Source organism: Ctenopharyngodon idella, chromosome 4 (assembly GCF_019924925.1).
Source record: "Ctenopharyngodon idella isolate HZGC_01 chromosome 4, HZGC01, whole genome shotgun sequence".
Lineage (NCBI taxonomy): Eukaryota > Metazoa > Chordata > Actinopteri > Cypriniformes > Xenocyprididae > Ctenopharyngodon > Ctenopharyngodon idella.
In genome coordinates, this window is record NC_067223.1 from 18594687 (window position 1) to 18613268 (window position 18582).

The 18582-nt window shown below is 37.9% G+C and overlaps 1 protein-coding gene across 4 annotated transcripts in view; it reads left to right on the top strand.

Annotated features, from left to right (window-relative positions):
• The first annotated feature begins 4006 nt into the window (after positions 1-4006).
• LOC127510576 (NACHT, LRR and PYD domains-containing protein 3-like) overlaps positions 4007-18582 on the top strand; it is a 62617-nt gene continuing 48041 nt past the window's right edge. For all 4 annotated transcript variants that reach the window (XR_007929676.1, XR_007929677.1, XM_051890219.1 and 1 more), the window contains exons 1-6: positions 4007-4321; positions 5137-5232; positions 5821-5928; positions 6098-6182; positions 7846-8041; positions 8139-9969. Coding sequence is in view for 2 of the 4 variants with exons in the window: in XM_051890219.1 (XP_051746179.1) it covers positions 5210-5232; positions 5821-5928; positions 6098-6182; positions 7846-8041; positions 8139-9969 (2243 nt within the window). In the remaining 2 variants the exon portion in view is untranslated. The remainder of the gene's footprint in view (positions 4322-5136; positions 5233-5820; positions 5929-6097; positions 6183-7845; positions 8042-8138; positions 9970-18582) is intronic.

The following is an 18582-nucleotide window of genomic DNA, read 5'->3' on the forward strand; positions in this document are numbered from 1 at the left end:
GGGGATGATTAAGACTGACAATTTGCTGGAAGATATACTGGATACTGGATAGACTTTATTTAGTTCGTTACACTTACTTCATCATTCAGGGACATTGATCTGTCTTGAAATCTATCTACATTTAGGGTGGACAGGGTTGTAAAAAGAGAGATCACTGAGTAAGACGCTGGTTTGGGCTCTGCAAAGAGTGCAAAAAAGTAAGTGGACTGTGTCTGCTTAATAAGCCCCTAGCAATGACTTCAATATTTGGTGAAATCGTTCCAAAGCACCCTGACTTTGTTAATGGTAGGCACTAAAATGGTTTGTCTTCACACCAAGCTACCGCAAGACTTCTTGAAACATATGAGAGGTAAAATTTAATCCTTGGTCGCTTTAAACAACCCTAGGAATCCCAAACACAGAAATAAACTGTCAAAGCTTTAACAATAGAACGAGTAGTGATTGAATGAAGAGGATAGGCAGCGGGATATCTAGTATTCTGACACATTACTGTTAGAATGTTACAATTATAAATGTAATTTTCTTAAATGTTTCAGGTTATTAAAAGCTACATCCAAACACTGTTGGATTCCAAAGGTTAGGGGAAAAAATGACTTCTATTCAACCACTTCTCTGCTGGTGTTGTCTGTAATGTCAAGGCACAGTTTCCGAAAGGTTAGACTTTACAGTTGTTATTCTGTGCAAAATGAAAAGGTCAGAAGGACAAGTCCAATAATATTTCAACTCGTTTTCAGGTCAACTTTGAAAACTATGATGCCATCATTGGATTCATGCAAGTACACAAAAACCACTGGAAATTTCTGGTGTGTAAAACCATTGTTAAACCATAGTTCATCACTTATGTATATGGAAATCTAACCAAACTATATATTTTAACAGTATCTCAAAAGGACATCGCAGAAATTGTTAGTGGTGGATCCCCAAGGGATAGATGAAGGTAAAGAATCAGAACTTGTTCCCGAAAGATTCAGGTATTGTATTATATTATTCAATTTTTTTTCTTAATTAACATACAGTATATTATCATGTGTTATTAACAACTTTGGTTTAGTGAAATGTTAAATGGTTCTAAATTCGATAATATACAATTCTCACATACAAATCTCACAATTCTCATTCTCAGAACATACTTCAAAATGCTGTAGAAACTTTATGGTAAGACAGACTGGGTGGATGTGACATGGACACATGGTGTCTTGAACCACAACATACAGAAAGATAGTTGCAACTGTGGAGTTTATGTCATGCAAGTAACATATATGGGCATGAAAAGCCAAGCTTCCTACAAACTGATCTATAGTCATTTTGGAGTGGTGAGTTTGATTTTCATTATCAGCACAGATGATAAAGGCACCATCGCTGAGAGACATGCGGGTGGATCGTTTCCTTGTGCTCACACTTTTACAATAAACAAAAAATTTAACAATAAAAATGCTTATGGTTTCATTTTGTTAATTAAATGTGTATTAAAAGCTTTTGCTTAAGTTAGAGATCATGTTGAAGTGGTGTTTATTATTAGCCGTAGACTTCTCGCTAACGTGAACTGTCTGAAAATAGCCAGCACCTGCTGTTTATTTCTATCGGTTTGCACACTTTTTTATAATATTAAAATGTTTTTAGTTTTGTTTTGGTAACTAAATGTGTATTACTAGTGTTTGCTTAAAACCTGTTAACCCGTGGGAGGATGCCGGTGTTACACCAGATTCTGTGACCAACGTATTCTGTGACCGTAGAGGGCGTGGTTATCACTGTGCTGCGTGATATACGCAAACAGCGTAAATTCTGACTATAAGCCAAAGAAGGTGAAATCTGTGTGAAACTTTTGTTTAGAAATGCTGGTAATTCACATCATAAATGCTTTTTTGCTTGTCCAGATTGAATGCAATGTGGTTGTTTGCAGAGTAGCCTACTACATGTGTTTCCATCATGTGTTGTTTATTAAACATCCGCATGAGAACGCCCCTGGCACCCACGCACGTTATCAAGAGCGTGCCTGGAGGAAAGTTTGTTTTGTAATTCAGAATAATATTTATTTATCGAATAACAAACATTATGCTAATAAAATGATAATATATTAATAATGATAATATCAATACTATTTAAAGAAAAATACATATATATATATATATATATATAATTATAACAATATTTCACACAGAATGGCTGTAACAAAAGGTCCCTTTTAAAGGGACGCATTAAAGGTCATTGAAGGTCATTTGTGGGGAGAAATGTGAATGTGGGGGTACCGTGATGCGACCGCAAAGGCACTTTCACTTTCGCGATCAAAGGGGCAGGGGCTCAAGGCCCCGGCCACCCATGTGCACACCACTGAGTCTCGTAATTGTAGCCCATTTCGGTTTTAGGTTCTTGCCCGCAAAATTTTATTTTTAATTTAATTTATTTTTATTAATTTTTTTTTTTATTTTTAATCTATCTATCAAAAAATTAGAACAGTTAAAATAAAACACTGATTTACAATAATGTATTTACAGTGTTCAACCCCAAGGATCATTGCTTCATTTGTGGACAAGAGTCTCCTGCTGGACGTGTGGGTCTGAACACATGGGTTTGTGTCCTTTTCTATGAAAAATTTCTTATTAGATAAGCTATTAGACATAGATCTCATGTGTTAAATCTACTTAAATAATTAGTATACAGATAATTAGTATGCAGTTAACCTTGAAATAACAGCAAATATTTTGTTGTACTTTGTATTAAGTAAACAAAGATCATATATTTTCATTATTGCGCTGTATATTGGATTAAATATATCTTAATTAGATGTTTTCAAGTTGAAAATAATATTACTTTATTCATGTAGTATGAAAAGAATGCAGTACAGTCTGTGGCAACATGACAAAAAAAGGCATACGCAAATTTAAGAGAACACTGTGGTTGTGTGTATTCTGTAAATAAAGACTACAAATTCCTTTGAAACTAAAGCTGTAAAAAGATATTGTTTACTCTTGTATGGTTTTTATTCTATGTTTTTTTTATCAGTTCTCCTATGTCTTTGCATAAACACGAGTTCTTTTAATGATGACAATTTTTTTTACTATGGTAAAAATGTTATGTACAGGAGTCAGTTTTTACAACATTAACAGTCTTCATGTAGAAATAGTATTATATTAAACACAATTTTTATTTACTTATTATGTATGTCATATTAATCGAAATAAAACTGAAAAAATAGACTTTTTGATATTTAAAAAGAATAAGCATATGTTGATCTTCATTGTACATACAGGCACTGAAATAAGTAGTACATTAAGCATTGAATGAAAAGTTTTTTTTCTTCAAGTAAACGTCGGAAACGTGCATTTATTTCACAAATACTGACAAATACATATAAACAGCTTTATCTGCAATAAAGACAGCAAAGTTTGCAAGTAGTTACTACAGGCAGCAGAAAGTGTACGACTTCAGTGCTCCGTATTCAACTCCTCCAACTTCAAGCAGCAAAACTCGCCGATCGGTAAGTTTGTTTGAGATCTGCCAAACATCTCACCTTGAATTTACACAAATTTAGGTGACTACAGTCATCCTCTAACCACGTTTGTGGCATATGTACAACTATTGGGTGCACTCCATTCAAGCGGCGCTAGTGTTCCACTATGTTGACGGAAGTGAGGATCCACTGCTTTGAGTCCAAACGGAAGATGTGTGACATCATGTGAAAAGGGCCTATTTGCACGTAGGTGATTTTGAATTAATATTTCATGTCAATATACAGTGGTTACATACTGTTAAAATTAATTGTGGTATTAATATCACTGCCGACTCTATAGAATATTGGCCAGGAAAACTGAGCTCTGGAGCCCCTAGTTGTCGGGAGCATTTCCGTTGTGTTGTGGCTCAATTTTGTTGTGTTGTGGCTTGTTTCCGTTGTGCTGTGGCTTGATTTCGTTGTGTTGTGGCTTGATACCGTTGTGTTGTAAACTTATGTTTGCTTTTTAAATTTTGTTGTGTTGTGCACTACTGGGCCACCGTAGTACAAAACCCTCCTGTAAAACCCACGAAGAAAAGGAAAACGAAACTAACAGTACATCAACAGAGATACTAAGTAAACCTGTTGCTCACTGGATTTGATCCATGCGATGTTCCAGAAAATGTTTTTACAGATGTCAATTTAGCACAAGCCTACAAAAATCTAACACTCGTATATTTATGTATATTTTTTCCACCCATTTATGTATATTTAATCCACAATCATAGATATCAGGAAGAGATTTTGAGAACGACGCACGCTGACAGAAAACAAGCGCAGGATGTGAAGGAGTTTTTAAATACTTATAAATTATCTTAGTGGGCAAGACTGCAAGTAAGTTTTAATACATTCTTGATTAGAGTTATTTGTAATGATTATGAATTTTACATTGTATATGTAATTATGATTTCAATTTGAAATTATAGAATTAAAACTTGCCTTCTGCCAGAAATTACAATCTTTTGAGGTCACGGATGTTAAAACATAGTTTATTGGGAAAGGGTTATTGAAATCAAGTAAGTTTCTGAATGTTTCCTCCCATTTTCTCTTCCGTTTTAGGCTGTTGTTTTTGTGAAGTGAAATCGAAAGTATTTTTGAACCAGACATTTATAGACAGGAAGTAGCCTATGTGAATTAACCAGAATAACGTGAATTTTTTTTTTTTTTTTGGTCAAAGAACAAAAATTTACTATTAAACCTATTATTGAATTGAATGTTCCAGTTTATATATAGCAATAATGATTAGTAGTTATACATTATGACCATTATAACACAGGTTACTTTTTCTCAATCAGTTATTTTAGGATCATTTGAAAGTAATGATGAAATGACAAATGCTTCAACAATTAATAAAGATTGAGTAAAATTATATTAATCTGCAATAGAGAATATAATAAATTGTGTTCAGTTTTCCCAACACAGTGTAAATTTCTCTTCTCCACTGAATTTATATTTAGAGCCATGAATCAGTTAAACTCATTAATCTGAAATTATTAAGACCATTTGGTTATTTTACATGGCAATATATTTGTTTGTAACTCACTTTATTTTATACATTGTTTTTGCTGTTGTTGGTAACTCACTATTCTTCATTATGTTCTTAAATAACTGGCGTGCTCTTCATCTCTGTGAAATCGTGTCATTTCCAGGTTGAGTGATTGATTGTGCTGATCTGTGTTCATTGTCAGTTTATCTGAGCGAGGAAAGGACTCTCTCACTAAGATGAGTCTCTCAGAGAAACACAGGTAACACTGTGTCTGTTTTCATTTTAAACTCTACTGGAGTTTGTGTTTTACTGAATAACAAAACTCTAAGCATTGTTTTACATTTTTTCGATTTTGAACTGCTTAAATTAACTCCGACATTGTCTATAAAGCCTTGTTTTTGCTCTATAGACAATATCACAGTTAATAATTTGTTAATTACCTTCTAGATGCAATCACACTGAATTAATCCAAATACATGACTTTGTTTTTTAGATCATTATTGACAGACATTAGGAAACAAGTATACACTTAATTTAAGCGAAGTTTGCTAACAAAACTGTGTTGCACAGATATTTCTGCTCTAGATTTCTGTCAATAAAAACTTGACATTTTCTTAAATTAGAGTCAATTATTTTTTTACATATTTAATCTCACTCATGTATATTAAATAAATCATTAAACCAATGTGAGCCAGTAAGATAAAATGATTGTTAACTATATAACTGTAAATTGTGTGAGTGTGTGTATTTCTGTGGAGGATTAGATAAAGACACGGATGTGTTTCAGACACAGTTGAACCTCCTTTACTAAAGTGTTTTTCTCTCTCTCTGTTGTTTGTGTCATTAGTGTGAGATCAGACTCACATGTGTCCAGCTCTGTGTCTCTGAAGAGTGATGATTCAAAAAATGGATCACCACCAAACTTCAATGAGAGAAAACCATCATCTAATAAAAGGTATTTCATGTTTCTAATTTTTGGTGTTAAGAAGTTGTATCAGTGAATACCATCATGAAACATTTTTAGATCAAATATTTATCAGAGGATTCACAGCTAATGTTTTTTTTCTCTTTCTGTAATATCTTGCCTAGAAAATCAGTATTTTATTTGATTTACTTGATTACAGGCTTCAATATGAGACATTAGACTCAGACGTTCAGACTCACAGGAAACACAAGAATTTCAAAAACAATCTCCTGTGGATCTTCCAGGTAGGAAAACACATTCTCATAAATGTTTAAAATTTATAACTAACAAATATGTTGTTAAACAAAGAAATTTAATTTAATTCCTCTTGACAACTTATTTTTCCTTTTTAAGCTTTTTTTTCTATTTGTTAAAAATAAAATCTGGTTAGCACGTTAGTCTTTTTTGTTTTACAGATATTATAATTATAATTATGTATAGGCTACAAAGGAAAAAATATGAATGTAATTGAGCGACAGCAAAATTTCTAGGGCTGGTTTTTGACAACAAACTCACCTTTATTCCACATATGAGATCCTTAAGAAAAAATGCTGCAAAACCATTAAGTATTGCCTAAAACAAAACAGGGTGCAGATTCCACTGTGCTTTTACACCTCTACAGAGTACTAATACAATCTTGATTGGATTATGGAAGCATAGTGTATGGACTGCCAAGGATATCTTATACCGAAATTTAAGAGCTTAGCTTTCTGTATTCCAACCAGAATGGCTTTACTTGTATGAAGCTAGACCGAAATATATCAGACTTTTAAGTTTATGGATTAAACCACATCTAAATATCAAACTGGATTATATAAAACAGATCCATTATTGCCCTGTACCTCCCTGGGCTCTAAAAAAGCCAATCATTATTTGACTCGGTACAAAAAAAAAAAAAAACTTATTCAAATGAAATACCAACAGAAATTCTTAGAGCTAAGGTGTTCATTTCCACTACATAGAACTGTATTCACGCATGGATCACAGACCAATAACAGTGTATCAGCAATAGCAGTGATAGGAGATAAACAATATGATATTCGAATTCCGGACCAAGGCTCTATCTTTACAGCTGAGCCTTGGGCATTACTCCTAGTTCTGGAAAATATTGACAAGGGTCAAGAACAGAACTTTTTAATTGCCTCTGACTCAAGGTCTTGTCTTAAAGCACTAGAATCAGTAAAGACTGACCACCCCAAAATTGTTGAAATTTTAACTAAATTAGATCTTTTAAAGAAGGAATACTTTAATATTATCTTTTGCTATCACATTGGACTGACTGGTAATGAGAAAGTGGACATGGCTGCCAGGGATGCACTTGACATGAAAATATCTGACTGTCAAATACCACCTTCTGATTTTAGACCAGTAATTAACTTATACATCACTAGCAAGTGGCAGAAGGAATGGGACAAAAATAAAAATAATAAACTGTATGAAATAAACCCCAGTCTAAAAACAAGTGTGTTCCATAACCTCAAATCGAGACATGACCAAGTTGTCTTTACTAGGTGCCATCTGAGACACTCGAGGCTTATACATGGATTTTTATTGATAGGCAAAGTTCCTCCTTTATGTCTCTCGTGTCAAGTTCCTTTAACTGTTAAGCATATTCTGCTAGAAAACACTTTTGTTCAGAAACAAGATTACATGGAATATTTCAGAATGTATCACTCAAATGTATTTTAGATTTTCTATTTTATGAAATGTTTCATATAATAATTTAAATTTTATGGATTGTGATATTGACCTTGTGTTTGCCATGTATATAGCTTTGATGCTAATATGGTGTTAAAAAGTTAATAAATAAACAGATATAATTATTAAATAAAAATAGTTTTGACCAAGTAGATATACAATTTGTTTAAAATTGTGTTATTCTGTCTTTTTTCTTACTTTTGTTTGCAGGATCTTGAGAGCAAAATAACAACATTTCTGAAGAAAGAGCTGGAAAAGTTCAAGAAAATATTACAAAATGAGAACACACAAAACTTTGTGAAGGACTTTAATGAGAATAGATGCAGTATCAAAGCAGCAGCTCTTGATCTCACACTACATTACCTGAGAGAGATGAAGCAAGATGAAGCTGCTGATGCTCTAGAAGGTCAGAGACTCATGATCATCTGTCTGATTGACACTTATAAATGTAGGAGAGGAAATTAAGACTAAAACTATCTATTTTTTTTTGTTCCTGTGTTTAGATGACCTGCTCTTCATTCATCAGCTAAAATGTGGTCTAAAGAAGAAGTATCAGCGTGTGTTTGAAGGAATTGCAAAGCAAGGTGACTCCACACTTCTGAATAACATATACACAGATCTCTATATCACTCAAGGTGGCAGTGAGCAGGTCAATACTGAACATGAGGTAAGACAGATTGAAGTTGCTTCCAGGCATTATGAATCTCAAGAGATACAGATTGAAATCAGAAATTTGTTTGAAGCACCTGAACAAGACAAGGAGATCCGAACTGTACTGACAAAAGGAGTCGCTGGCATTGGAAAATCAGTCTCTGTGCAAAAGTTTGTTCTGGACTGGGCTGAAGGCAAAGAAAATCAAGATATCAGATTCATATTTCCTCTTCCATTCAGAGAGATGAACTTAAAGGAGAAAGAAAAACTAAGTTTGATGGACCTTATAACTCAATTTTTCCCAGAGACAAAAGGACTGAACCTTACAAGAATGAACCAATTCAAAGTCCTGTTCATCCTTGATGGATTGGACGAATGTCGCCTTCCTCTGAAGTTTGATCGTAATGAGACGTGGCGTGATGTATCTTCACCAGCCTCTCTGGATGTTCTCCTAATGAACCTCATGAAGGGAAATCTGCTTCCTTCTGCTCTCATCTGGATCACCACCAGACCAGCAGCTGCCAGTAAGATTCCTCCTGACCGTATCGACCGGCTGACAGAGATACGAGGATTCAATGATGCACAAAAGGAAGAGTACTTCAAAAAAAGATTCACGGATAAGAATCAGGCCAACACAATCATTGATCATGTTAAACAATCAAAGAGTCTCTTTATCATGTGCCACATCCCAGTCTTCTGCTGGATTTCAGCCACTGTTCTCCAGAACATTCTGGAAGAGAAAAGAAATAATGATGTGAAAATCAATCAGGGTGATGAGATCTCTAAAACACCGCAGGAATCAAATACTGAAGACACTCCCAAGACTCTGACACAAATGTACACACACTTTCTCCGCTTTCAGTTCCAGCAGAGCCGCCGAAAGTATGATGGAGAATATGCAGCAGATGTTTCCTGGGATAAAGACACCATTCTTTCACTGGGAAAACTGGCATTTCATCAGCTGGAAAGAAACAACGTGATCTTCTATGACACAGACCTGGAAGCCTGTGGAATTGACATCTATAAGGCATCAGTGTACTCAGGCGTGTGTACCCAGATCTTTAAGGAGGAAAGAGGGATCACTCTTGGTACCATGTACTGCTTTGTTCACTTGAGCATTCAAGAGTTTATTGCAGCCCTTTATGCACATCTGTTTCTAGACCTCAACAAGACAAGTGTGTTTGTTCATGAGTCTACAGAACAGGAAAACAAAAATGAAACCATGGTTGATTTTCTCAAGAATGCAGTGGACAAGGCGCTGGAGAGTGACAGTGGACACTTGGACCTTTTCCTTCGCTTCCTCCTCGGTCTGTCACTCCAGTCCAATCGACGACTCTTAAGAGGTCTGTTAACACAGCAAGACGACAATGACCAGAGCAACAAGGAAATAGTTCAGTACATCAAGCAGAAATTAGAAGATAATCTGCCTGCAGAGCGATCCATCAATCTGTTCTACTGTCTGAACGAACTGAACGACCAAACTCTGGTGAAAGAGATTCAGACCCACCTTAGCAAAGGAAGTCTCTCATCTGGTGACCTTTCACCTGCCCAGTGGTCTGCTTTGGTCTTTGTGTTGTTGACATCAGAGAAAGAGCTGGAGGAGTTTGAGCTTCAGAAATTCAAGAAATCAGACGAGTGTCTCATTAGATTATCAACAGTCATCAAAACCTCCAGAAGAGCTCTGTAAGTCAATTAATATGTTTTGTCATGTTTTGCCCTCATCTGAAAAATATAGAATTATATTAGCTCATACTTATACTAGGAGATAAACAACTTCAGATTTTTTAAAGTCAACATTTATGTGATGAAAATTGAGTCGACATCGACTAGTCCATCATGACGTCATTAATGAACAAATAAGCCTGAACCTAGAGCTGAGACTCGAACGTGGTTTGCCTTGTGCACAGCTATTCATAACAGCTTATTTTATCAGTTCTCGTCTTTTGGTCATTATATTTCTCACAGATTTCTGCTCATTCTAGATCAGATATAGATAAAGTAGTACAGTAAAGATTACATTTATATGAATGCATTAGTGAGAGAGCGATTGTGTGTGAATTATTTTTCTAATTAATTAATTAATCAATCTGTCTACTGATAGTGAAGCTGTGGGTTTTAGTTACTAAGAAATATATGTTAGAACTTTTCAGTTTCTATGCTATTTTATTGAGAAATCACAGAACAGTGTTTACAATATATTTCCGCGCTACTGAATAATTCTGTGCGTGCACAATCTGCAAGCTATTGTCTATGTGTGTGCATTACAATGCAGCAGCATGCATTAGTTTAGAATGCCGATTAACTTACCTTACAATAAGCTATTTAAAACATGCATTCACCCGATCAATATTGAGCATCCAAGTGGCATAATCACATATCTTGTAGAGCGATCTCAGAGTATGCATTTATTTGTAATTTTGGAATAGTGATGTTTCGTTCATGAATGAATCATTAATTTTGAATGAATCTTTAATATGAGTCGAGAGCCATGAGTTGTCCCAGAAAGAGATTTGTTCATTTTGTGTTGACCGCGCATGCGCAACATCCCACATGTTCTGTACAGGAAACAGAAATGATTAGTTCACTTTGCGAGTCTTCGGGTTTGAGTCGTTCATTCATCACGTCACAGCCCCATAAGCTGAATGCATAAACTGAAATGATTAGTTTATCTCTCGAGTCCTTCAGGTCTGAGTCCGTCATTCTTTTTTCACGTGACATGACAGCCATACATAACCTTCCTTACAAACAAGTGCGTAGTTATTTTTTTAGTTTAGTTTATTTTTTTGTTTTTTAGCTAGGATAATAATTGATTTTCCTATATTAAGATTGAACATATTGGTCCAATATTTGTATTAAAAAGATAGGTCAGAACAGAAGAGACATAATGGCATAACATAAATGTTTATTGCACATATCTTTTGATAATTATGATAGCAATACAAATGTAATGTTGTATTTGTTGCGAGACACTGGGCTGGGAAAAGGTCAAGTGACAAAGAACGAATAACTCAGACCCGAAGACTCAGGAGGTGATCTAATCATTTCAGTTTCTGCATTCAGCCTTTGGAGCTGTGAAGTGATGAACGAACGACTCGAACCCAAAGACATGAGAGGCGAACTAATCGTTTCTGTTTCCGGTACTGCAATTGCATATGGGCTGTCACCATAGACATAATGTCTATGACTGTCACAGCCCAGATCAGACACTGACAATGGAGTTAACAACTCAAACTCGAAGACACGAGAGGTGAACTAATCTTTCTGGGGAAAAGACGTGATAAATGTGAGGCGACAAAAGAAAGAACGACTCAGATCGGAAGGTGAGGTGAACTAACAGACTGTATAGCCTGAAGACCCTGTTAAGCAATTAATTAATAATTTCTTACTCATAGCCTATAGTTTATTGTTTATTCCAAATGTAATGAATGTTTGCATAAGCAGTATGTTTTGGGGAATTTAACATGTAACATTTCAAATATATTCTGCTGAAATGAATATGGAAGTAGAATAATGACAAAAGTTTTTGAAACAAAACAGCGTGTTGAATTGCACATATATAAATTTCATTCATAATTACTTGCATGTATTAGGTTTTGCATTTGGACAAATATTTATTATTATTAAAGACTACTTTTTTCCCTTTAAATATGATCTAAACGAAGACTGTAACTGTATGTAGATAACCAGGTCTACATACAGTTCCAGGTCAGGTATGTAGATAACACTGCTGTATAATATTGTGGGCTCTAAATGTGCTGTAAAATACCTCTCCACCTGAAAAAGCAAAAGCAAGTACTTATATTGATTTTTTTACACTTAAAAAAATAATGACTTACCACGAGTATCCAGTATCTCTATGGTAATGATAACCTAACTATTCCTAAGAAGCCATCTCAACATAATGTAGTAGCAGATAAAATAATATACTAATATATAAACTCCTATCTTTATATCACTAAAATGAAATAGGAAGCCGCTTACATACGATCACATCCACACGTCAACCATGATGTGAACACAACACTAATGTCCTCACTTCCAGGTCAAGAAGCTGTCAATCAAAAACTCAGTAGCCAATTAGAACACACCACTGCTAGCCCTGCCCCCACGAGAGATTTGTGCCAGAATGGCAAACGAAAACCCTGGAATCATAAACAAAAATTTCAAAAGCGTAAATGAAAACTGGAAACGTATTTGTAAGTACATATAAATGAAAGAAAAAGGAGAAAACAGTTAGCAGAACATGCAGTGTATTAAAAACAAAGTCAAACATTTTGCCTGCGATTTTTTTTTTTTTTCAGTTTCAATTTATATTTTCATTAGTTTCTTGAAAAGTTATGCTCAATATGTTTTGGCACAAATCTAATTTGATAGACAAACAGCAGATGGAGATCATGCATCAGCAATCTGCTGTTATTCCTGCAGTTCCTGGATGTGCAATGTTGAATTTTCTGTCGAATTTGAACCACTGAATTTGTGGAAGTGAATTAGTAAAGCGAAATAAAATGGACCGAAAATTGCCTGCCGAATATTGTTGGTTGTATTTTTAAACAGACCACATATTTTGCAAGTGAAATCTGAAAGGTGAATATAGATTATTGAATTTTTAATAATGAAAATGTGTATGAAATGTTTTGAAGTGAAATATTCATAGCTTAAATATACAGCCATGTTGAATTTCAGCCCATATAAATGCAAGCCCTAAAAATAAAATGCATTAAAATACAAGCATGGCTAATACAATGCATTTTTTCAATTAGTGCAATTCAACAAGCTGTTTTGTTTCAAAAACAATTGTCATTATTCTACTTTCATAAATAAATTAAATGAACGAAATGATCCGAACTTCACGCTACTATTTTAGAAATGGAACGTAAATGTGGACTTCAAAGATTTCTTATGCTGTTGTGCCCTCTGTAGGACCAGCGACTAGTCGACATCAAGCTTAAAGCATCAGAGCATTAAAGTCGACTAGTTGGTGCAACCTCTAACTCATACTTGAGGAAGAAAAAAAAATACATACATTTTATTCAGATGCTCAAACTGTGGAGAAAAAAAAAAAATAATTTGGTACAGATGTTATTTATATTGCCAAAAAGTAAGATGAAATTCTTAAAGGTTATAATATAAAACAATGAGATCTTTGTAAAACAGACTAAATAAAGTACATATTTATTATCAGTTTTAATTGTGGGGGGAAACATAACGTAATGCAATATGTGTCAGGTTTGGTTGAAGGGATGAAATGAGGACTCAAATGGGCAGTTCAAATGGGCAGTTCAAATGCAGTTCAAATGGGCTTTTTATTTAATAAAATATAAAACAAAAACTACTCCGATGGGGAAAACAGGACCTGACTTGACAGAGAGGGAGGGAAACACACACAAGGAGAAGGTATTGCAGGTAAGGCACATACGATGAAGATCTGGCACAGGACTGCAAACACAGGGAGAATAAATAGGACAGCAAACAAGGCAGGTAATGAGGGAGAACAGGTGGGGCAAACAAACCAAATGGGCGGGGTAACAAAATGGGCGGGGTTATGCAATCGACAGGAGAGGGCATGGCACAAGGAAACACATGACAATCCATGTGCTTACACCAAACACAAGTGCTCACACAAAACGAGAGATGAACACACAACTATGAGGAAAAACTCATAAGCTGTGTGTTCACACAAAACACAGCATGAAAGCATGCGGCAGGTGTAAACAAAAAGCATGCTACACAGAACACCACAACACGAGCACCTGGCCAATAAGAACAAACCAGGCGCTCGCAAAACATGCGAGACAAGAGCGCACAGTGAGTGAATGTACATACAACCTGTGCGCTCAGAATAAAGACAGATCAGGGAGCGCGAGTGTCTGAACCCCAACACAAAACCGAAACTGAACTAGACATGAGTGCTGGGATCCGAACACCACACTCCCAACATGAAACAAGACAGGCAGACAAGAGAGCGCACGGCTCAAGAACTCTCGAGACCATACACTCACACAAAGACAGTACAATAGAGGAGTGTCAGAGCTCTGTCGCAAAACCAAGAAATAAACTAGACAAAAGTTACAGAACCCTGACAATACGTAGATGATTGAGAGATTTACAAATAAACATTTATCAAAAGCCTGTTGTATTTGATGTACACATTTTAAGATGGTCTTTCTACAGCTTATTTTCTAAAAAGTTAAAAAAAAAAAAAAAAAATTCATATAATTTTTAAATTATTTATTTCAAATTTAGTAAATATTAAGTAAAATAAATATAAATTTCATTTCAGCAATTGTTATGGATGTGTTTTTACTTTATTTAAATTAACGATTTTAATGACATTGGCCACCCTGCTCTCTAAGATATCGGCATCGGCCATTGGTTGACCACTGTGAGCAATCAATAAAACCTAAATTGCTTTAATCCAGTAAATGTTAATCTTGAAATATTAATAACAACAGTTTCTTAGATTCCTAGATTTAAGTAATCTTAGCTTCAATCGCTCTGTGTAAAACTAAAACTGCGTGTCTTATTTTTTGTTGTCTGTTCATTATATTACAGTCACAATCACAGTCATGGTGAACCAAGCATTCAAGAAGTGTGTTCCTCCCTGCCCTCGTTTTCTCACGGGTGGGGATACACACGACTTGTGTGTTATGTGTTTGGGAGCGGAGCATGCTCTGTCAGCCTTCGAGGGGGTTGAGAAACGTGAACAAGTTAGCGTTCCTCATGGCTCTGGACCCGCTGCTGCTGAAGCAGAGCGGAGAAAGAGATCATGGGGTTCCCAGATGGATCTTTCAGAGGGGTTTGAGATGGGCGTGAGTGCTCTTTCTCTGCCTTTACCTGGAAGATCTGGTGCTCCTTCTCTGGTGTCGGAAGCCCACGCTGCAGCTTCCTCCACCTAGGGAGAGAGCCCGTCGCTTCAGCAATCCAGCTCTGAGGAGGTGGATGTGTTGAGCATCGGAATGGGGGAAGAAGACTTGCCATCTCTTTCCCCAGCATATGGGGAGCTGGTGGAGGTGATCACTCGCGCTGTAGCAAAGTTAAATATTGAATGGCCAGCCGTGAAACAAGGCGCTCATCCTAAAAGCAAACTGGACAAGCGCTTTCTCACTACAAGCACTTCACCTCTACCACGGGGCATTCCATTCTTTCCCAGTCTCAATAGTGAGCTATCTAGATCATGGAAAAAGCCATATTCATCACATCTTTTCAACCCTTCAACTCTCAAGTTAGAGTTTACTCAGATATAAGAGGGCTGAAAGAATATGGTTATGGGGCGATGCCCAGGGTTGAACAGACGTTTTCGAGCTATCTGTCTCCTGGTTCAGCATCGTCCCTGAAGGCCCCCACACTGCCCACTAAGCCACTAAAGACTACATCAGGGCTAGTGGGAACAGCGTACATGGCAGAAGGTCAGGCTGGTGCATGTCTCCACACTATGTCTATATTACAGGCATATCAGGCTGATCTGCTGAGGGATTTGGATGGCAGCGAAGGGATTGGCCCTGATGCAGTTCGAGCCACAGATTTATCACTTAAGGCCACCAAGGAGACTGCCAGAGCAATTGGGCGGTCTATGGCAGCCTTGGTGGTGACAGAGAAACATCTGCGGCTCAACTTTTCTGAAATAAAAGATAAGGACAAGGCTTTTCTTCTTGACGCCCCACTTGCGCCCCCTGGCCTCTTCGGCGACGCTGTAAATACAGTCGTTGAGAGGTTTCAGGAGACCAAGATGCAAGCGGAGTCATTTAAGAAATACCTTCCGTGCTGCCACCAACCCTCTGGGGCTGCTGGGCGTGAGCAGCCCCAGCCATCAAGCTCCTCATATCGAATGCAACAAAAAGAGATTGTTGCATCTCGTGCTCCACCACAGAGACACGGGGGGCCGGAACGACACTCTCAACCCAAGCCTTCGAAGCCGAAGACCAATCTGAGGATTGTGCTTCAGGCTAAGAAGGCTTCGGGTCAAAATAGGTCCTGACGCCAGTGGCGTCAGACCTCTGAGGGCAGCCCCCTTGCGGGGTGGAGTGGTATTCACCTCAGTATACAGTGCCCGCACAACCTCGTTGCCCTCAGGGGACCGTTCTGCCAACCCCGCCACCTCTGGTGTCTCAGGGTGCAGCAGTTTTCAGCGAGCTTTTGATGCAGTGTTCACAAGGTACTGCGTCACACTCACATCCTCTGAGGAGGCTAAAAATACAGTCAAATCGGTTGGTTCCTGCCAGTACACTTCAGGTCACAGAGATGGCTGATCTCAATACACCAGAGGCCAGCCTCGAGAGGCTGGTTTCCTTAGTAGATTTTCTGGCAGAATGGAAACGTCTACCAAAGGTGTCACTATGGTTCCTGCAGACTATAGAAAAAGGCTACAAAATCCAGTTTGGGTTCCGCCACCTCTATACAACGGGGTGCTACTAATATTAGTGCATCCCGAGCAGGCTCTGGTAATGGAGCAAGAAGTAAAAACACTGTTAGTGAAGGAGGCTATAGAACAGGTCACTGTAAGAGAGACAGAGATTCAGGTTTTTACAGCCATTACTTCATAGTTCCAAAACAGGATGGGGGATTGCACCCTGCAGATCTGCGTCATCTGAATCGCGCAGTCAAGAGACTAAAATTCAAGATATTGACATTAAGTCAAATCATGACTCAAATCAGGTCCGAGGACTGGTTTGTCATGATAGATCTAAAGGATACATACTTCCATGTCTCCATCCTTCCACAACACAGGAAGTTCCTGAGGTTCGCTTTCAGGGGCTAGTGTACCAATATCGGGTTCTTCCATTCGGTCTAGCTCTTTCACCCCGCACGTTCACGAAGTACGTAGATGCAGCGCTGGCCCCGCTCAGGCTGCAGGGCATACGCATTCTGAACTACATAGATGACTGGTTAATATTAACACAGTCAGAACAGATGGCGGTTCGGCATTGAGATGTCATTCTCGCTCATATGCAGAAACTGGGGTTGAGACTGAACACCAAAAAGATTGTGCTTTCTCCACTACAGAGGACCACTTTCTTGTTGTGGTGTGGGATTCAGTGATGATGCAGGCCTGTCTTTCACCTGCTCGCATCACTGCTATTCTCTCAGTCGTGAAAGAAATAAAGCTAGGCCAGTCACTCACTGTCTACTGTCACTATCTACTAAGGAAACCAGCCTCTCGAGGCTGGCCTCTGGTGTATTGAGATCAGCCATCTCTGTGACCTGCTGTACATGAGACCCTTACAGTGGTATCTCAGGACCAAAGGGTTTTCCCCATGGGGGAATCCACTTCGTAAGATCAAGATCACGCAGCGGTGTCTCCCTGCCTTGGTTATATGGAGAAAGAGTTGGTTCCTGTCCCAGGGCCTTGTGTTAGGAGCTCAGTGTCATCAAGTCACTCTCACGACAGATGCTTCTCTTACAGGCTGGGGAGCGGTAATGGAAGGCCACTCAGCTCAAGGGCTGTGGACGAGTCATCTTTTGTGGCACATAAATTGCCTGGAGATGATGGCGGAATTCAATGCATTGAAGTACTTCCTCCCAGATCATGTGCTTGTCAGGACGGACAACACATCGGTGGTCTCTTATTTAACCGACAGGGGGGTCTGTGTTCGCGTCCACTATGCAAATTGGCGCACCAGATCCTCCTGTGTTCCCTGGGCAGGGGACCAGGGAACACAGGTCTATCCCAGGTCTATCTCAGGCGGGAGGCATGGTATTTCACTCCCGCCCAGAAATGTGGAACCTGTGGGTTTGGCCTCTGAGGAGGCCCAACTCATAAAATCTGGTCTCTCAACTGAGGTTATGGAGACCATTCTTCACCTAGAGCTCCTTGCACAAGGAAACTATATGCCCTGAAGTGGAAAATTTTCACTTCTTGGTGTGATGTGCAACAGCTATATCCAGTTAACTGCCCAATTGGTACAGTACTAGTGTTCTTGCAAGATTGCTTTTCATCAGGGCCATCCTCGTCCACCCTAAAGGCCTACGTATCAGCTATTTCTGCATACCATGTTCCTGTGGATGGTACAACGGTGGGGAGAAACCCTTTAATGTCTCGTTTCCTTTGTGGCACCTTGAGGCTGAGGCCTGCAACACACATTAGGGTTCCTGCTTGGGATTTTGCCATTGTGTTGGAGTCTTATCTGCAGCTCCATCTGAGCTGCTTGATTCTGTCTCAGAGAAATTTCTGACATTGAAAACTGTTGTCCTCCTGGCTATTTCTTCCCTTAAAAGAGTAGGAGACCTTCAAGCCCTATCTGTATTCCCTACATGTCTTGAATTTGCATCAGGGATGGTCAAAGAATTCCTTTACCCTAA